Here is a 15,789-nt window from a genome sequence, read left to right as displayed (position 1 = left end):
GAAAGCCTTGCATGACAGGAATTGTAGATGAAAAATACTAACAACATTCTTCAGAAAACCACCAGTTGGTTTTTACAGTTCTCATAATGGAAGGAATTCAACATTGCGTAAAAGCAGTCTTTCCATCACGGCAAGCATTTCAATCCCCTCTCTCTCTGCACATTGTTCCGGGGGTTCTCCCAAACCCCCAAGACCAATTTGGGAGGGGATGTGTAATAGAGGGGGGAAGTCCCATTGCACAAGTAGAGAAGTCTTTGTTCAGGGCTTCCACTGACAGGATTCATTAGGTGGATCCTGCCCTATGTTACTGTGATATATGCAGAGTAAGCAAAATTCAACGGGATTACTCCAGAAAAGTGTGCACAGATTAACAGCTTTATGGTGATAAACTGTATATATGAGCATTACTGGCGTATGAGGAGCAAAAGCAGCTTCCTTGGATCTAATCAACTTGCAGAAATACTACTGACCAATTAATATAACGTGCTTCAAACCACATTCGTAAAACGGCCTTTACACTTACGCCTGAATAGCTTTGCATATCTCATCTGCAGTCTTTCCAGCTTTCCTTAAGGTGATCGCAAGATTTTTAGCCCTGTTTGCTTCCAATAGCGTGACTTTGTTTGATCCCTTTTGAGTTACTTGCTTGCTTGAAGAAAGATCAATGGCCGGGCCTTGGGCTTTTGTCTTGAATATTTCTTCAAATTCATCCACATTTAAATCCTAGGACAGAAACCAAACAGAAACAAGGAGTCTAGAAATCTATGTCTAATAGGGGGTGGGGGATACAATTAATGAAAAGTGTAGAAGCTGTAGGGCATTGGAAAGGGGGAAGGTGACTGTGTGATGTGGAGAAGGCTTTGATGCACTGCAAAGCTTCTTGGTCCATCACAAGATTAGGAAAAATACTGATTAGTCCACTTAAGCCCTATTGAAGTGTGCTGCTTGTGAGCAGGGTGAGGGGGGGTTGAGTGCACTAAAATCTCTGTGCCCTCCCCCATGTCACTGTGGTCATCTCTCTCCATCCACTGGAGGACAAAGTCTGAAGTGAGACTCTTGTAGTCATGGAGGCTTCCCAGGTGACTTAGAACCCCAGTTTTGCATGGTTCTGAATCACATTTGGAGCCTCTGCAAGGAGCAACATTGGAGGCAGGCAGAGCACACTCCTACCCTCTTGCAGATGGTCTTTATGTAGCACAGCATAATAGGGCTCTAGTTACCTTAAGGTTAACAAGGCCATCAAACAGAGTGATTACTGATGTCTATGGAGTGTTTAAAACTATTTAAATACGTATGACACGAAGTCAACATGACTGCTTTTTAACAGGATACAGTAACTTCCAAAACACACACACACAGAGAGAGAGAGAGAGAGAGAGAGAGAGAGAGAGAGAGAGAGAGAGAGAGAGAACATCAAATCACAATCCGCAGGTCTCATACCTCCAATATCCTTTCGTCATCGATTTCATTGAAGACTGTCCCATTAATCTGATTGGGTTTCAGAGCCACCCAGTTAAAAACTGGCATGCGGAACTTTGTCTTAATTGGCTTCTTGATTTTCACAGCTTTAAACAAAGCAGAGAGTCCAATTACACATTTCAGAAAAATGGCAACAAACCTCTTGAGCAATCCAGAAGTATTTATGGGGGATGGCACTTCAACACTGGAGGAGGCCTGACAAGCACTAAACAAATACTGTAAAGTGTTGGGGAAAATTTGGACTGGCTGGAAAGCTTGAAGGGAAGAGGCAACTTCTCTTTCTAATTCAAGAGATTTGCCTATCATTCATGCAAAGGTTTGACAAGAACAAGCATGTTTTGGTACAATTGTGCCTATTTTTCCTGCATTTGATGAGAACACACGATTCAGTCACTACAGGAAGTCTATAAAATTGTACTCTTATTTATCCATGTGACTTTAGCTACGTCCTGTGATGATCTACTATTATTCTTCTGACCACACTAAAATTAACCCAACACAAGAACATTGCCTGATTATTGGATGAAATTATGTGGAGTTGCCTATTTAGGGAAGAGCAACCATACATTTACCTAAAAATCACAGAAACATGACTTAAGTTTTCAGTCTCCACTGAATGTGTAAAAGGCACCACTGGTACTCAACTGAAGGGTGTTTCTGAGGGGGCACTAAGGTACCACCAGGTGAGTGCTGTCTAGCCCCACTCCACTTAAGAGGCAGAAAACATCATCATTTTCCTGATGTGAGCTCCTCCTCTTCTTGTAGCAAGCAGCTCATTTTCTGCCTTACTTGAAGTTGGAGCGATCGCTCAATGGCTTCTCTGGTTCAGCATTTCCATTAAAGAAACTAAGTGTGAGTATATGGTATTTTTCTCTCATGACAGGTGGTGCCCAAGGTCCCGCATGAGAATTAAGATTAGCAGATAGGGATGAGGTTTATTGCAAAGCATCTAGAAGGTGTGAAACTTCAGGAGTCAGCCACATTTATGGAGTGATGGACATGAGCCTGGAGAGTGACAATTCCCAGCAGGAAAATATTGTGGTATGTTGCACCTACAACACCTTCCAGATTTTAAAAGCAAGAGAGTACACACAAACATGCATCTGTTGATTAGGATTGCAAATGTGCGATCTCCTCCCACATCAACTTGCCCAGGTGTTAAGCAGGAAAGACCTTGTGGGCAGTGCTGCCTCCTCCTGTGGTTCATGCAGCAATAAAACTGCTAGCACATTTGCAAAGCTAAGCAGGGTCCGGTATGGGGGGCCCACATGTTGAAATTTCTGCATTGCAGGGGGTTGAACTAGATGATCCACAGGGTCCCTTCCAACTCTACAATTATATGATTCTTTGTGGCAGTGGCACATGAAAGGGCCTTCTCTGTGTTGGCCCCCAAGTTCTAGAATTAACTCCACTCTGAGGCACATCTTGTGTCATCACTGCAAACCTTTCAGCGATTGGTCAAGATGCATCTCTTCACAAAGGCCTTTTTTCTGAGTGGATGTCTTCCCTCCTCCTGTATTGCTGTGGATTGCTGTTTTGCCATTGGTTGTTTTGGGCTTTATTCTAGGATTTTAATGTAGTTTGCATTTGGTTTTAATTATACTACTTTTTGTAACACACCCTGGGGCCATTTGGACAATCAATCAATAAAGTGTCCAAGTTGTTGCATGTTACATTTGCATCATGTGCCACTGATTCACTGGGACTACCAGTTTAAAGTCCGTAACCATGCTGAAAACCTCACTCAGGGCTCATCCGCACTTAGCTTCACTCCACATTTCTAGCAACAGGTCCAAGCTTTCCAGGTCTGTGTCTGAGTGTTTTCCTTCCTTCCTTCCTTCCTTCCTTCCTTCCTTCCTTCCTTCCTTCCTTCCATCCATCCATCCATCCTGGTCCTTTCTCCACAAACCCCCATTCTTTACCACTGAAAACAACTTTGTAGAAAACCCTAATTGCAGCTTGCTCCAATTCAGATTGGGTTTTTACTGAGGTGGGGGGAAGCACCCAGTCACAGACCAGGAAAATGCAGACCTGTGCCTAGAAAGTGCAGGGCAAAAGGCAAGTGTGGATGAGCCCTCAATCCTAAATTAGCAAGTGGTGTTTTGGAAATGCAAGAAGAGAAGCTCTAAGCTGAATATAGGCAATTGGAATTGACAGCAGCCACCAGGGAAATTACATTGCAGATTTAAAGAATCCAGAGTCTGTATTTTAAACAGTAAAAAGAACACTCTCCAGTCGCGGCACAATCATTTCTTGGATTATTAGTTGCTTTAACCATCTCTCATTGTGATTGTCTACTACATTTTCCAAAGCAGCTCTGAAGACATGCCTTCCCCATTAACCGGTGGACAAAGAATAATAAGCTGAAGCCGGAAAATTTAGGTTAATTACTAAGGGGTGTGGAAACTTCCTAACCCTAAGAGCCAAGGGAACTGATTAAACGTCCATTGCTGGAAATACCCAGCAATTAGTAACTCATTCACTGGAAGCATTAATCTTCATGAAGTTCAGGGGACGCGTACATAAAATTCAGGAAATGTCATTCTAGAGAACATTTGCCACTGAAGACATCAATTACGGCAGAAGTTTTAAATTGATTCTGAAGCTTTAAGCAATTTGGTTAATTAATCAACTCAACCATCTCCTTCCACACCTTCATGTCTGTAAGGACCAACTCCAGTTTGAAACTGGACACACACAGTGCAGATTCCAATGCACGGTGTTTCACAACAGTAGATAAAATCCTGCACTACAATGGTAGTATCAAGTCTTGCCAGAGAAAATGCTAGCTTATTTTGCCACAATGTGTATTATTATTTAGTGGGACAAGCAGTTTATCAATTTGACAGCATGAATTTAAAACTAAATTAGTGAATCGTTAACATTTCTGCAAGCTTCACACAGTCAAGAAACCCCTGCTTCTTACTCCTCCAGTTTTGAAGAAGCTACTTAGCCAGGAAAGTGAAGTTGGAAACATGCAGTTGTTATGTCCACCGTCAAGCAAAGCATACCTAGTTAATTTTACCATGGGCAAACTCACATTCCCAAAGGACACTATGATGACTGGGAATGTGTACACCCCAAATATCTTGTTATCTATCCTTTCCCCCCTTTCCCCTATAATGCACCAAAACCCTTGTGCAAAGTTTCAGACTGAGGATACATTTGTAATAGATTCCACAAATTCATCCACTAATTTTAAGCAAATTTCCACACATCTTTTGTCAGCTGTCCAAACTGGACCTGTGAATTACAATTTCACAGGCAGAGAGCCCGATATTATGTGATGGTGTCACTATTCACTCAAAGGTCTGAAGCTACTTCAGAACTGAAGTCCACAATTCTCATTTGCTTAAAAGATGCACTTGTTTGGATGTGTGGTGACATCACCAAGGGAAGGTATACTACGAATATTTCTGTTTGAAGGTAGCCAAGTGGTTGATATTGATGAGCCTCTAATGTAAGATGCAATGCTGCATGCAATGATATGCCTTAGAATACCCTAGAGTTTCTATTTTATGGAAAAACCAAGGCCACATACACACCACACATAGAAAACAGCAATGATACAACTTTAAACAGTCATGGCTCCCCCCAATCAATCTTAAGAAGTATAGCTTGTTAAGGGTGCGGAGAGTTGTTAGGAAACCCCTATTCTCCCAGACAGAGCTTTTGCACCACAACATGTCAAACAAACATCCCACGCTTTCGGATAATGCAAAAACACAGCAAGCTAGTTTTTAAAGTGATACACAAATGGATTTGGTTAACAAGACAGGAAATGGAGACACCAGAAAATGGGATTAAAATGTACTTAAAATACTCAGCAAAAAGGAACCTACAGAAAAGCTTGATTGGCCCGTCTTACAAGGAAGCAGAGGGAATAAATAAGAAAAAGGTTAGCTATGGTTACATAGGTCATTTAATAGAACAATCTATTGTCACAAATCAGGGCTCCTGAATACCACTTCACATCATTTTTCTACATAGAAATAATCAATTGCACTTAGGAGTATAGAGTTTATGAACCGGGCAGCCTACCCATGGTAATAGGTATTTACCTATCTTTGCCCATTAAGGTAAATTGCATTTTCCTACTTAAGGTTATCTTAGTGTAGCAGAACAGCAATGAATGAGGCATGTGCCCACCAAAAGCCTTCTACTGATTTCATTTAAGTATCAAACATAAGGTAGCATCCATTATTGGATGGTCCAGTACCATATTAATTCTGCAGTAAACACTATTATTTGGAAGCTACACTTTACCCAACTTATTTGTATAGGAAGATTGCAAACAAAGCCATAAAGACCAAAAACCTAGAATTAGTTTACCAGCAAATAAACTACTGAAGCCCAATATATGGAGCATTCATTTCCTGAAGCACCAACAAGTTTCCCAAAAGGAGCAGAGACAGCCACCAACTTGGATGCCTTTAAAATAGGTTTAGAGAATTTCAGGGAGGATAAGGCTGTCAGTGGCTACTAATACTGATGGACTATGTTCTATCTCCACTGTGGGAGGTAGTATGCTTCTGAATACCAGTTGCTGGAAACCACGAGAGAGAGTTCTGTGGCATTCAGGTCCTGTTTGTGTGCTTCAAGCAGGCATCTGGTTGGCCACTGTGAGAACAGGATGCTGGACTAGATGGGCTATTGGCAGGCTGTTTTTTAATTTCTTTTTAATTTCTTAATTTCCCCCTGCAACATATTTCCTTCATATACAGGCAGTAGACCAAAACCCAGCTATTCTGAATTCATTTCAGTTCCCAGTGGCTGTCATTTTCAATAAGACATCAAAAATGACTCTAGATTCAGCCTCAGGACCAAACCCAGAACTGTGGTGTTAATGTTTTCCAACTATGTTGAGGGTCTTTCTTCATTAATGAAGTTTTGTCCAGGGATGTTAATGGGCCAGCCTGATTCATGATTTTTTTTTATTCTTCCAAATTGTGCTCAAGTCAACAGAAACTGTATTAATTGCAGTGAGACAACAGATAGAGTATTAGCAGGCTGAATGAACATCAGACTTGCAAAGAGGATTGTGACTAATGACAAAACCAAGCCAAGGGTTGTAAATTGAAGGGGCTGGAAGAAGAATAGGCTGGAGCTACACAACCAGTGCAATGCCACTGAAGAACCAGAAATTGAATCTCTCATCTTCCAAGTTCACCTCTACTATCAGAGGATGAGCAACTGTTGATATTGGACTCAATGCAGGAAGGGGGGTGGGCATTCACTTGAGGCTACTTCAATGTACTGTTGTTCCAAATAAATGCCTGAATGGCACAGAGGCATCCAAAATTCTGCCTGTTTTTAAGAGATATCAGAGAAGGTTTAAAAGAAAGAACCAGCCACCTGCATGCAGATAGATAGATAGATAGATAGATAGATAGATAGATAGATAGATAGATAGATGGGATGGGTCTCCGGGCTTTCTAAGTCTACAATTATCATATTGTTCCATGGCCTATTCTGTCCAATACCAATGAGTATTCAATCGCTTGCTCAGTTCCTTAGCAAACCACTCACACTTTTCTAAGAGATGCCTGCCTCCTGTCTTCAGAACCCCAAATTTGGCAATTTGGATTCAGTGTTTGAGGCGAGGCATCTAACACTTTTCCACCACCAGTGAGATAACATGAAGGAATTGTAGCAACTGTATCAAGCCTCAATTCAATAAAATCAAAGCATTTTTCTGCTAGCTACTCATAATCTGCAGAATGGTGGGGGGGGGACGGGGAACGGGAATCTCTTAAGTGTTCAACCTTTGTATCGGCTCCATCAGGAGCTCACCATCTCTCCTTTGAGCAGATGCAGCAAAACAACACACAGATTTAGTTTCAAAAAACTTGCCTTTCCCCAAACCTTCACAGAGAATAGGCCATCACCTTACCTCTTGTCATTTCTTTAGAAAGTTATTTTGCTTTTAATTCACTGCTGCAACTAAGGTTTTGCAGCACTGTGACACCTTGATTCATTAAGCAATGAAGACCTTGGAGCACTTTTTCAAAACATCCATTCTGACTTATTCCTCTTTAACCAAGGACAATTTTTGTATTTGTAATGTGTATAGGAGTTGCAAAGCATGCCAGCAATGCTGGCTGCTTCTTACCTGCTAATCCTGAGTTGAAAACGACTGTAGGGGAGGCTGTTCCTGGAAGAGGAGGTGCTGATGGTGGGGGTGGGGGTGGGACTGGAGGGACCAGCCCTGCTTCTGCAGCTGGGCCAGGAAGAGGCGGTGGGGGAGGAGGGGGAGGAGGCGGTGGAGGGGGAGGAGGCATTGCCGGTGTCACAGGACCATTTTGAACTGATAAATGAAAAAGACAAAACAGCATTTTAAAGTATTCAACCAAACTATGTCCGCCTCCCTCCCACACCCCGAGGGAGTTCTCTCAACTATAGGCAATCCACATGGTGGAACTTTGCTCTACATTGTGCCTGCAGAGCAGAGAAGCTGCCAAATAGATGTTATTTTGCAGACCCTTGCAAATCATGCAATGTGTAGAATGGACCTCAAACACAAGATGGCGAGTTCAGCAAAAGTGAAGAGGATGGAAGTTGAGAATAGGATTAGATAAACCCTTCAGGGTAGGGGAATCACTCCCTTTTCATGCTTATGTTATTCTGCATTGTGTCATATACCTACTACTACTACTAGTAGTAGTAGTAGTAGTAACTACTTATAGTAATACTGCCACTGCTTTTTATTATTATTATGAAGTTCACTAAATTGTCTGATGAAGACATAGGGTGTAATCCAGAGCCAATTTGGCACACTTAACCAACAGTCTAATCATAAAGTTGCCAGTATTTATTTGGGAGTAGACCTTATTGATTTTGAGGGAACTAATTTCTAAGTAAATATTTTTAACGTAAGATGCCAAGATAGCCAGTGAACACTTAAGTTCCACTTGATTCACTGCATCCAGCTTTCTCTGGATTGGGTCCCAGCCTCTTTCATGTGTGGTCATCACAAAGTATGGTCTGATGTACCCCCACAACCTTAAGTTGAGCAAATCTCATTTCTTCTGCAACATTTCTCACCTGCTTCCGATTCTGATTCTGACAACGGCAAGGGTGGTGGTGGAGGGGGCAACAGAACCGAAGGTGCAGAGCCAGAAGCTGATCCTCCACAAGTGCCCGTGGCAGCTTCTGCCCCTGAGGGCAATGTCCCAGAAGCCCCCCCAACAGGAAGAATGTTGATATCACCATCTCCTTTCTTCTGAATTTTAATGGACCCTTGCTTTTCCAGTTCATGGATCTTTTTCTCCAGCGTTGACTGTCGCTGAATAGCTTCCTCTTTCTCTTTGACCATTTTCCTCAGCGTGTGAACCTGTGTGTTTGCATCCTTGTATATTTCCTGCAAAAAGAGCCCAGGGGTAAAGAATTGGCATGTGTTTGATATACAGAATCATCTCAAAACTGAAGGAACGGCACAACACGGGATTCCCAGCTGAGTCATTGTCAGGCAATGTATGGTGGTGGCGGCAAATGCACTTCTCACTTTATCTTCATCCAAACTGCAGTTTTCTTTAATAAGTTGGATACAGAACCTCAGTCATGGCTACAAACTGGCTATATCAGAAAGTTTGTAAAGGTTTATTTCCTAGGGTAATGAAGACTCTATGATATGGCACACCCAATCCATTAACCCAATAAGATCCTATAGTGTTCTGGGTCAGATTGCCTGACTTCTGGTGGAAGATACCAGTTACAGAATATTGGCTGGTTTCCTGTCCTCCCATTCCATCCTAAGAGACTCACAGAAAGGAACCAAGTGTTATAAACCATTCATCGATCCAAGGTGCCCACAAACTTCGGGATTAAAACACTTCTGTAGACTGCAAGTAAACTGAACTGTAGCCAATTGTGGGGGCAACAGTGAATCTAGCAGATTCCATGTTTTTAGAGTCTAACATACTTGTGAGCAACTTGGCTGACCATCCAGTGAGCACTCTGACTCTGAGCAGCACAATCTGTACTCGGTATACTTACTCGAACGACATCCAGTTCTTTGTTCCTTTGCATGAGTTGTTTTTCCAGTTCCACAATCTTTGCCATAGCTTCATTTTCTGTATCTTGCAGTTTTTCTGATAACTAGACATAAAAGGAATGGGGTGGGGAGTGTTAATTGGCAAAAAAGCTTATTCATTCACAGTGGTGACTCCATGCAGTATGTATTGTAATAAACATCATATCATTCAGTTATTCATGCTGTAAATGTCTAAGAACAAGCCCCTTGCCAGAGCTATAGGAACCATGCATAAACTTTACAATCATAGGGTCTATTTGTGATGGATCAATAGGTTTAGTGTTGAATTTACATTGTCAAAAGCTGTGGGAGTTGCCCATGTAACTGTGTGTGTGTGTGTGTGTGTGAGAGAGAGAGAGAGAGAGAGAGAGAGAGAGAGAGAGAGAGAGAGAGAGAGAGAGATGTCAAAGTTCCATTTCGGTAGTGATGGATTACTCAAACAACCAGCTTCCATTTATTTTTCTAGAAGCTGTGAACACCATAGTTACATTTGAGCTATATAGTGATGGGAGGCTAGAATTGACGATGGGCCCATCCACACCTCCATTTGCCCTGCCACTTTCCCCCAGGGAACCAGCAGGTTAGCACTGAATCCGAACAAACGGCAACTGAGTTTTCCGTTGATTGCAATTTGTTCTGATTTAGCGCTAATGAATGCTCACACCTCCCTTTGTGGGCGCCCTTTGCGACGCGCAGCACCACCGGGCCACGTGGGGCTCACCAGCTGGTTGGGCTGGCCCGCCTCCCTGTCGTTGCAGTTGGTTGGAGTTCCCTCCAAACCCTGGTTTAAACTGTCCAATCGGCGGCTTGTGGGGGTGGGGCCAGCCGAGCGGACCGTGTATGGGCAGTCTTCCCTCTGGTCTGCTTGAGTTGTATTACGTGGTGGGAAAAATTAACAGGGCCATTCGCTTGGCAATCTTGCGTATCGGAGGCCGAGTTGTGAAGCATTTGAACATTAAAACCAACAGATTTGAATTTTTCAGACCCGACGGAGTGCACCTCACCACCTCAGGAAATGAACCCTGGCGGGATGACATCAGGAATGGCCTACAAGAATGGTTGTCGGATTGCTAATGGGTTTTCAGGTGTAGGTAGTCTTGACGGCAAGACTGCGAATTTGCAGTCTTGGGTGGCGGTTTTAGGCCTTGGGCGGAACCCTTTAGTCTAACTTCCCTAAATGGGGGAGGGTGTGTGTGAAGTGGTGACTCACACACACACCCCACGGCAGCGATTCCAGGGTTCCCCATTAAAGGGGTTTTGTGAAAGGGAGTCGGAAATGGGGGGGGGGCTGCCTGCATACACAAGCGTCTTGCAGTGCACCCTCCCCGGATCGATTTAACCCTGAGGAGCCTCAGTTCCCCGGCTGGGGGGCTGGGAGGGATACACACCCAATGCCTAAGCCAAGGTCTTCCTACATCTGAAAGGTTTAATAAAGTTGTGGCCAATTTTAATTCCATAACACGTTGTCACGAGTCATTATTCCTTCTGGTAGTCTCTCGGGGGTCGGGGGGGGTCTCTGCCTGGGCATGCAAAGTGTGGGTTTTCCGGGGGAAAGCAGCATGGCAAAGACAAAACTGCTTGGATCCATGCCTAAAAGCAAGGGACAAGTGGGAAACCACCCGGAGCCATACTTTTTTGGCATGGGACAAGCAGAAGTGATGCCATGTTCAAGTACTTCAGATTGGAATACCCACAACACAGCCTTTTTCGCCTTTATAACTAGAGAATCAAATAATTCTTAAGTAGGGACATCTACTCCTCCACCACCCCATTCCAGCATGATCCCTGCAGCTAATACATTTTTAAATCTGTAAGCTATGCTTTGCAAACACTTACAGTACTGTATATCTTGGAAGCTACAGAGATTTATGCATGCACTTTTATGGTATGAAACACAGATCTGCTTATTTGTGTTTTTTTTCCCCTATGTGTCCATGGAATTTGCAATTTATATGTAAATTAGCACACACACCCCAACCTATAACAAGAGTTCTCGGTCAAGCTGCTCTCCCAAGTGATTCCATCTGGAATTGTAATTCAGCTGAAATTAAATACTCCAGAGCTGTTTTGAGTCAATAACATGATCAGAGAACAACAAGGACCACACACACGCAATATTAATATAGGGAGTTTTCATTCATATGGATATAACACCATTGGCTCTATATCACCCACACCCACACCCAAATGCAGTTTAATAATATTGAAGTTGGACCTAATAGGGAAAACATTTTCTAACAAAATTGCTTGTGTAAGTTTTAAAACTCTAGTTGGGAGTATGCAACCACTTCTACTTAGGCTGTAACCCAGCTTCCTCAACCTCGGCCCTCCAGATGCTTTTGGCCTACAACTCCCATGATCCCTAGCTAGCAGGACCAGTGGTCAGGGATGATGGGAATTGTAGTCTCAAAACATCTGGAGGGCCGAGGTTGAGGAAGCCTGCTGTAACCTTATGAGATCTGGTTCCAGATTTTGCTCCTACGAGCTCCAGACCCCCACTTCAGACCCTTGTACCCTCTGAAAATCTCTTCTAGGAGGCTGAAGCAGGCCTGCTGGATCAGGCAAAGAGTCCATTATCTCAATATCCTGTTCCTAATGGTAATCACTCAGGCACTTCTGGGAAATCCACAAACTGAACATCATTTTCATGCGCCTGCATGCTATACAGCAGGTAAATATTTTTTTCCACATTTGTGTCAGTTTGGAACAGGGACAAAAAAATGAAGTTCAAGACTAAAATCCCAAGGTCATTTTTTCAGTCCAGCTCTAAATGAACTTCCAGACAGAAATTGCTCAAACCTCTTGTGCTTTAACAGGAATTTGCCTCCTTTAGTTCCTAGTAATATTAAGAGTGTCTGTTTAATGATGTCTTGCAGGCACGCTGTCCGTGACATTGCCAAGATAAAAGCAGGCATAGCACTGCAGACTGAACTAAAAATATTAAATCACATGGAAACCAATTATCCAGGTAAACTAGCCTTTCCTCTATATTTTAAGAGTGTGTGTGTTTGCTTCTCAAGGTAGCAATAAAAATAATAGAAGACCAAAAGCTTTACTGGTAGAAATGGATATAAACGAAATAAAGTGCATTTGTAATCACAATTTGATGCCCAGATAAATAATCGAATGACCAAATAAAAACCAGCCTCCAGAAAGATCCCCCAACATCTACATTTTAAAGCGCCAATACTAACATGAGATATATTTTCTTCCAGTTCTTCTACTCTTTCCAAGGCAGCGTTCTTGGTTTCCGCATCTTCAAGTAAAGCTCCCACATCAAACACGTTGTCCAGATAAGCTTGAATCTGCACCTGCAGCTTATCGCTTTCTGTGTGTTTCAGTTTCTGGAAGATCAAAAGAGGACAGGGGGGCACAGCATCGTTTAGCACCACTGATTAAGTCAGGTTTTCCACCACCATTACATGTTGCTAAAATGGTTGATTTCATTGTTACTAATAAAAAACAATATATATGGAGGCCTGGGTTCAGGTAAGCCATAGTTGAAAATAAACTATGGTTTAACATGAAAGAGCAGCAAATGGGTGCACAGTGCTCCGAAGTCCCTGCTTCACACCTCCACCATTCCTGTAACAAACCATGAATGGAAGTAACAAACCATGAATGGAAACCATGAATGGAAACTTGCTCTTTCTCCCTCCTCCAATTCCCATTGATTCTGCTGGATAACAAGGTTAACCATGCACATCTTGTTCAGTTGGGGAGTTTAAATGCATAATATTGGCAATGTGATCTACTCCAAATTGCCACTAACCCCCCCCCAAAAAAAAAGCAATTTGTTTGAGTTACTTTTAAAAATATCCATCACATTATTCACAGTGACTTAAAAGGAGGTTCTGTGTAATGAATTTTAAGAGCACTGCTGTTATGGCATTTCCCTACCAGCAAAAGTGTTTTTCTTGTTGAACTGAGCTTACCAGCGGGGAGGGGTTGTTAGCCTAAGGTTGAATGAAAATAACTCAAAAGGGTTAGCTTGGGATGGTGAGTAAGTGAGTGTTTAAATGTGAAAAATAATCCCCATGCTGCACTGTAGCATCAGGAGAAGCATATTATATGGAACATAAAGTATTGTTGTCAGAATACATGAAATAAGCTCTTGACTATGTTATACAATGGAACAAAGCCAAAAAGCAGCAAGAACAGCTGAATTCTAAGCAACAACAAAAAAAATCTGTCTCCATGTTAAAAGTTCCTAATAATAGAGCACCATGGGAAGAGAGGAATGAAAAACACTTCAAGATGGAGAAATAGGACACAAGAACTTAACTGTAATTGGTACCCACAAATTCATAGCAGGTGCAAGAGGAAAAAAGTAATAAAAAGATATTCCTTTTGCTGTATAAACCCAACCAAAGCCCATTGCTTTATGTTAAGAGGCCAGTATTATTTTATAATTTATATAACAGCATCGGTGCAAACGTTCAGACAATGTGATTGCAATACATCAAGCCTAGACTTCATTCTATAGGAAGCAATTTAACCAACACAGCATTAAATATCAGCTGCAGCTCTCATATTGGCTTTTCAAACCTAATTATGGACATCCCCATTTCTGAGATGAAAAGGAACTGGCTAGCTCCCCACCCCCAGGTCAGAATTACGAGCTGCACGTGGTGAACATCACTGGAAGAACAAACCACGTTTTTGTAGATCACAGTTCAACCTGCCTTAGGGAGGTTGGCTGCAATGAGGAGATTAAGAAAACCCAGGGCTTTTTCCTCCCAAGCCGGAACTCACTGGAAATGAGTCCCTGCGCCTCTCAGATGGGCACCATTGCCATTATGAGAGAACAAGGAAGGTGTTCATGCACCTCTTTTTCTAGAAAAACAGCACTGAGAAAACTAACTGTCCTTCTAAACAATTCAGGTGTCCCATTATAAAGTCTATGGATTCTAGGGGATGGGTCATAACTCTGTAATGAAGTGCATGCTTTGTATGCACAAGGTTCAATCCCTGGCGTCTGAAACCCTGAAATGCCAGTGCTAATCTGTGTAGACAATACTGAGCTAGATGAAATACTGGGTCTTGATACGCTTCTCTATGGAAGGCAGAGAAATTCCAGGCCAGTAGAGCAACTGGTGAGTCATTGCCAGTTAGTGCAAACAATACAGACCTAGATGGACCAAATAACTGACTTGGTCGTATAAGGCAGTTTCCTATGTTAAGTGCTAAAAATGTGTGCAAAACTCAAGGAAGACAAGGGATTCCAGAGAGAGGAATGGGTAACAACATAATGAAGCAGAAATTAGCAATATTATAATGACACTGGAGTGGGGGATTTCAAGTGTGCAACTGAAGTTTCTTCTTCCTCTTGACGGTAGTTTCTCACTTACGCCCATATTATCCTTTGCTTGTTCTATCTCCACAATTGTGGTTAACTCACAGCTGCCAAGAAGGAAACCACTGTATAATTCCTGCAACTGAACCACAGGGATGCAGAATGAATAGAATCCTCAACAGTTAGCACAGTTTTGGTCTGAGTGGTATATGTCGCTCTGCTTCTCAAAAGAATGAGCAGGAGAAAGGGGGGAGCAAGAGAAGTCGGGGGAGCAGAGAGAGCGTTGAGTTGCCGGGACTCCTGAAAAGGATCCAGTTGTTTCAGCAGTAAGGTCAGTGCAGTGGAGGTGCACTGTAGCAGAAGCATTCTGTTGGCACAAAGGTGTACACAGCATCTGGCTTCATTCACATTTTCTTGGCATTGCAAGCGCGTGGTCGCCATGCATAAAATGCAGCGTTAAGAGGCGATTCTACTAACGCCTCCTGACTTCTTCCAGGTTTGTGGCTGGCATTTACTTGGGGCCGGTTGCAGCCTCAAAAGTTCAGTAAGCAAAAAACAGCAGCTCACAAGGCAACGGTCAGCAGAAACCTGCGAGAGAATTTGGTCCTTTTTTCTGAAGATGGCATGGCTCGGGGCAGTCAAGGAATAGCTTGCTATAAGGAGCCCGTGACACTGACGTTTGCAGCTGGAGCATGCATTAACTCATTGAGCACTAAAGGCATAATGGACATTTCTAAGGAAAGACTGGCATGGGAAACATTGGTCAAACAGGGTGGGCAACCTTTTGTGGACTGAGAGCTGCACTCCCTTTTTGGGGAAAGTATAAGATACTGGAAAAGTATACGACATGGGAAAATATAATTCAGTTCATCCAAGGGTGACCCCTAAGGGAGGAGGGTAGGTGGATAAAACTGAGAAACATTCATTTTTCCCCTTGATAAAGACCTCAAGCAGTGGATTGGGGTGTATTGATGGTGGTTGA

At 42.7% G+C, this 15,789-nt stretch overlaps 1 protein-coding gene across 6 annotated transcripts in view; it reads right to left on the bottom strand.

Annotated features, from left to right (window-relative positions):
* FMNL2 (formin like 2) overlaps positions 1–15,789 on the bottom strand; it is a 195,035-nt gene that overhangs the window by 18,549 nt on the left and 160,697 nt on the right. For all 6 annotated transcript variants that reach the window (XM_035131697.2, XM_035131647.2, XM_035131671.2 and 3 more), the window contains exons 12-17: positions 12,706–12,855; positions 9,475–9,576; positions 8,524–8,839; positions 7,592–7,786; positions 1,441–1,565; positions 524–723 (exon numbers count right to left, since the gene is read on the bottom strand). In XM_035131697.2, the coding sequence (XP_034987588.1) occupies positions 524–723; positions 1,441–1,565; positions 7,592–7,786; positions 8,524–8,839; positions 9,475–9,576; positions 12,706–12,855 (1,088 nt within the window). The remainder of the gene's footprint in view (positions 1–523; positions 724–1,440; positions 1,566–7,591; positions 7,787–8,523; positions 8,840–9,474; positions 9,577–12,705; positions 12,856–15,789) is intronic.

Source organism: Zootoca vivipara, chromosome 1, assembly GCF_963506605.1.
Source record: "Zootoca vivipara chromosome 1, rZooViv1.1, whole genome shotgun sequence".
Classification (NCBI taxonomy): Eukaryota; Metazoa; Chordata; class Lepidosauria; order Squamata; family Lacertidae; genus Zootoca; species Zootoca vivipara.
Note: the sequence above shows the minus strand (reverse complement) of the source record. Positions and strands in the feature narration are given on the sequence as shown.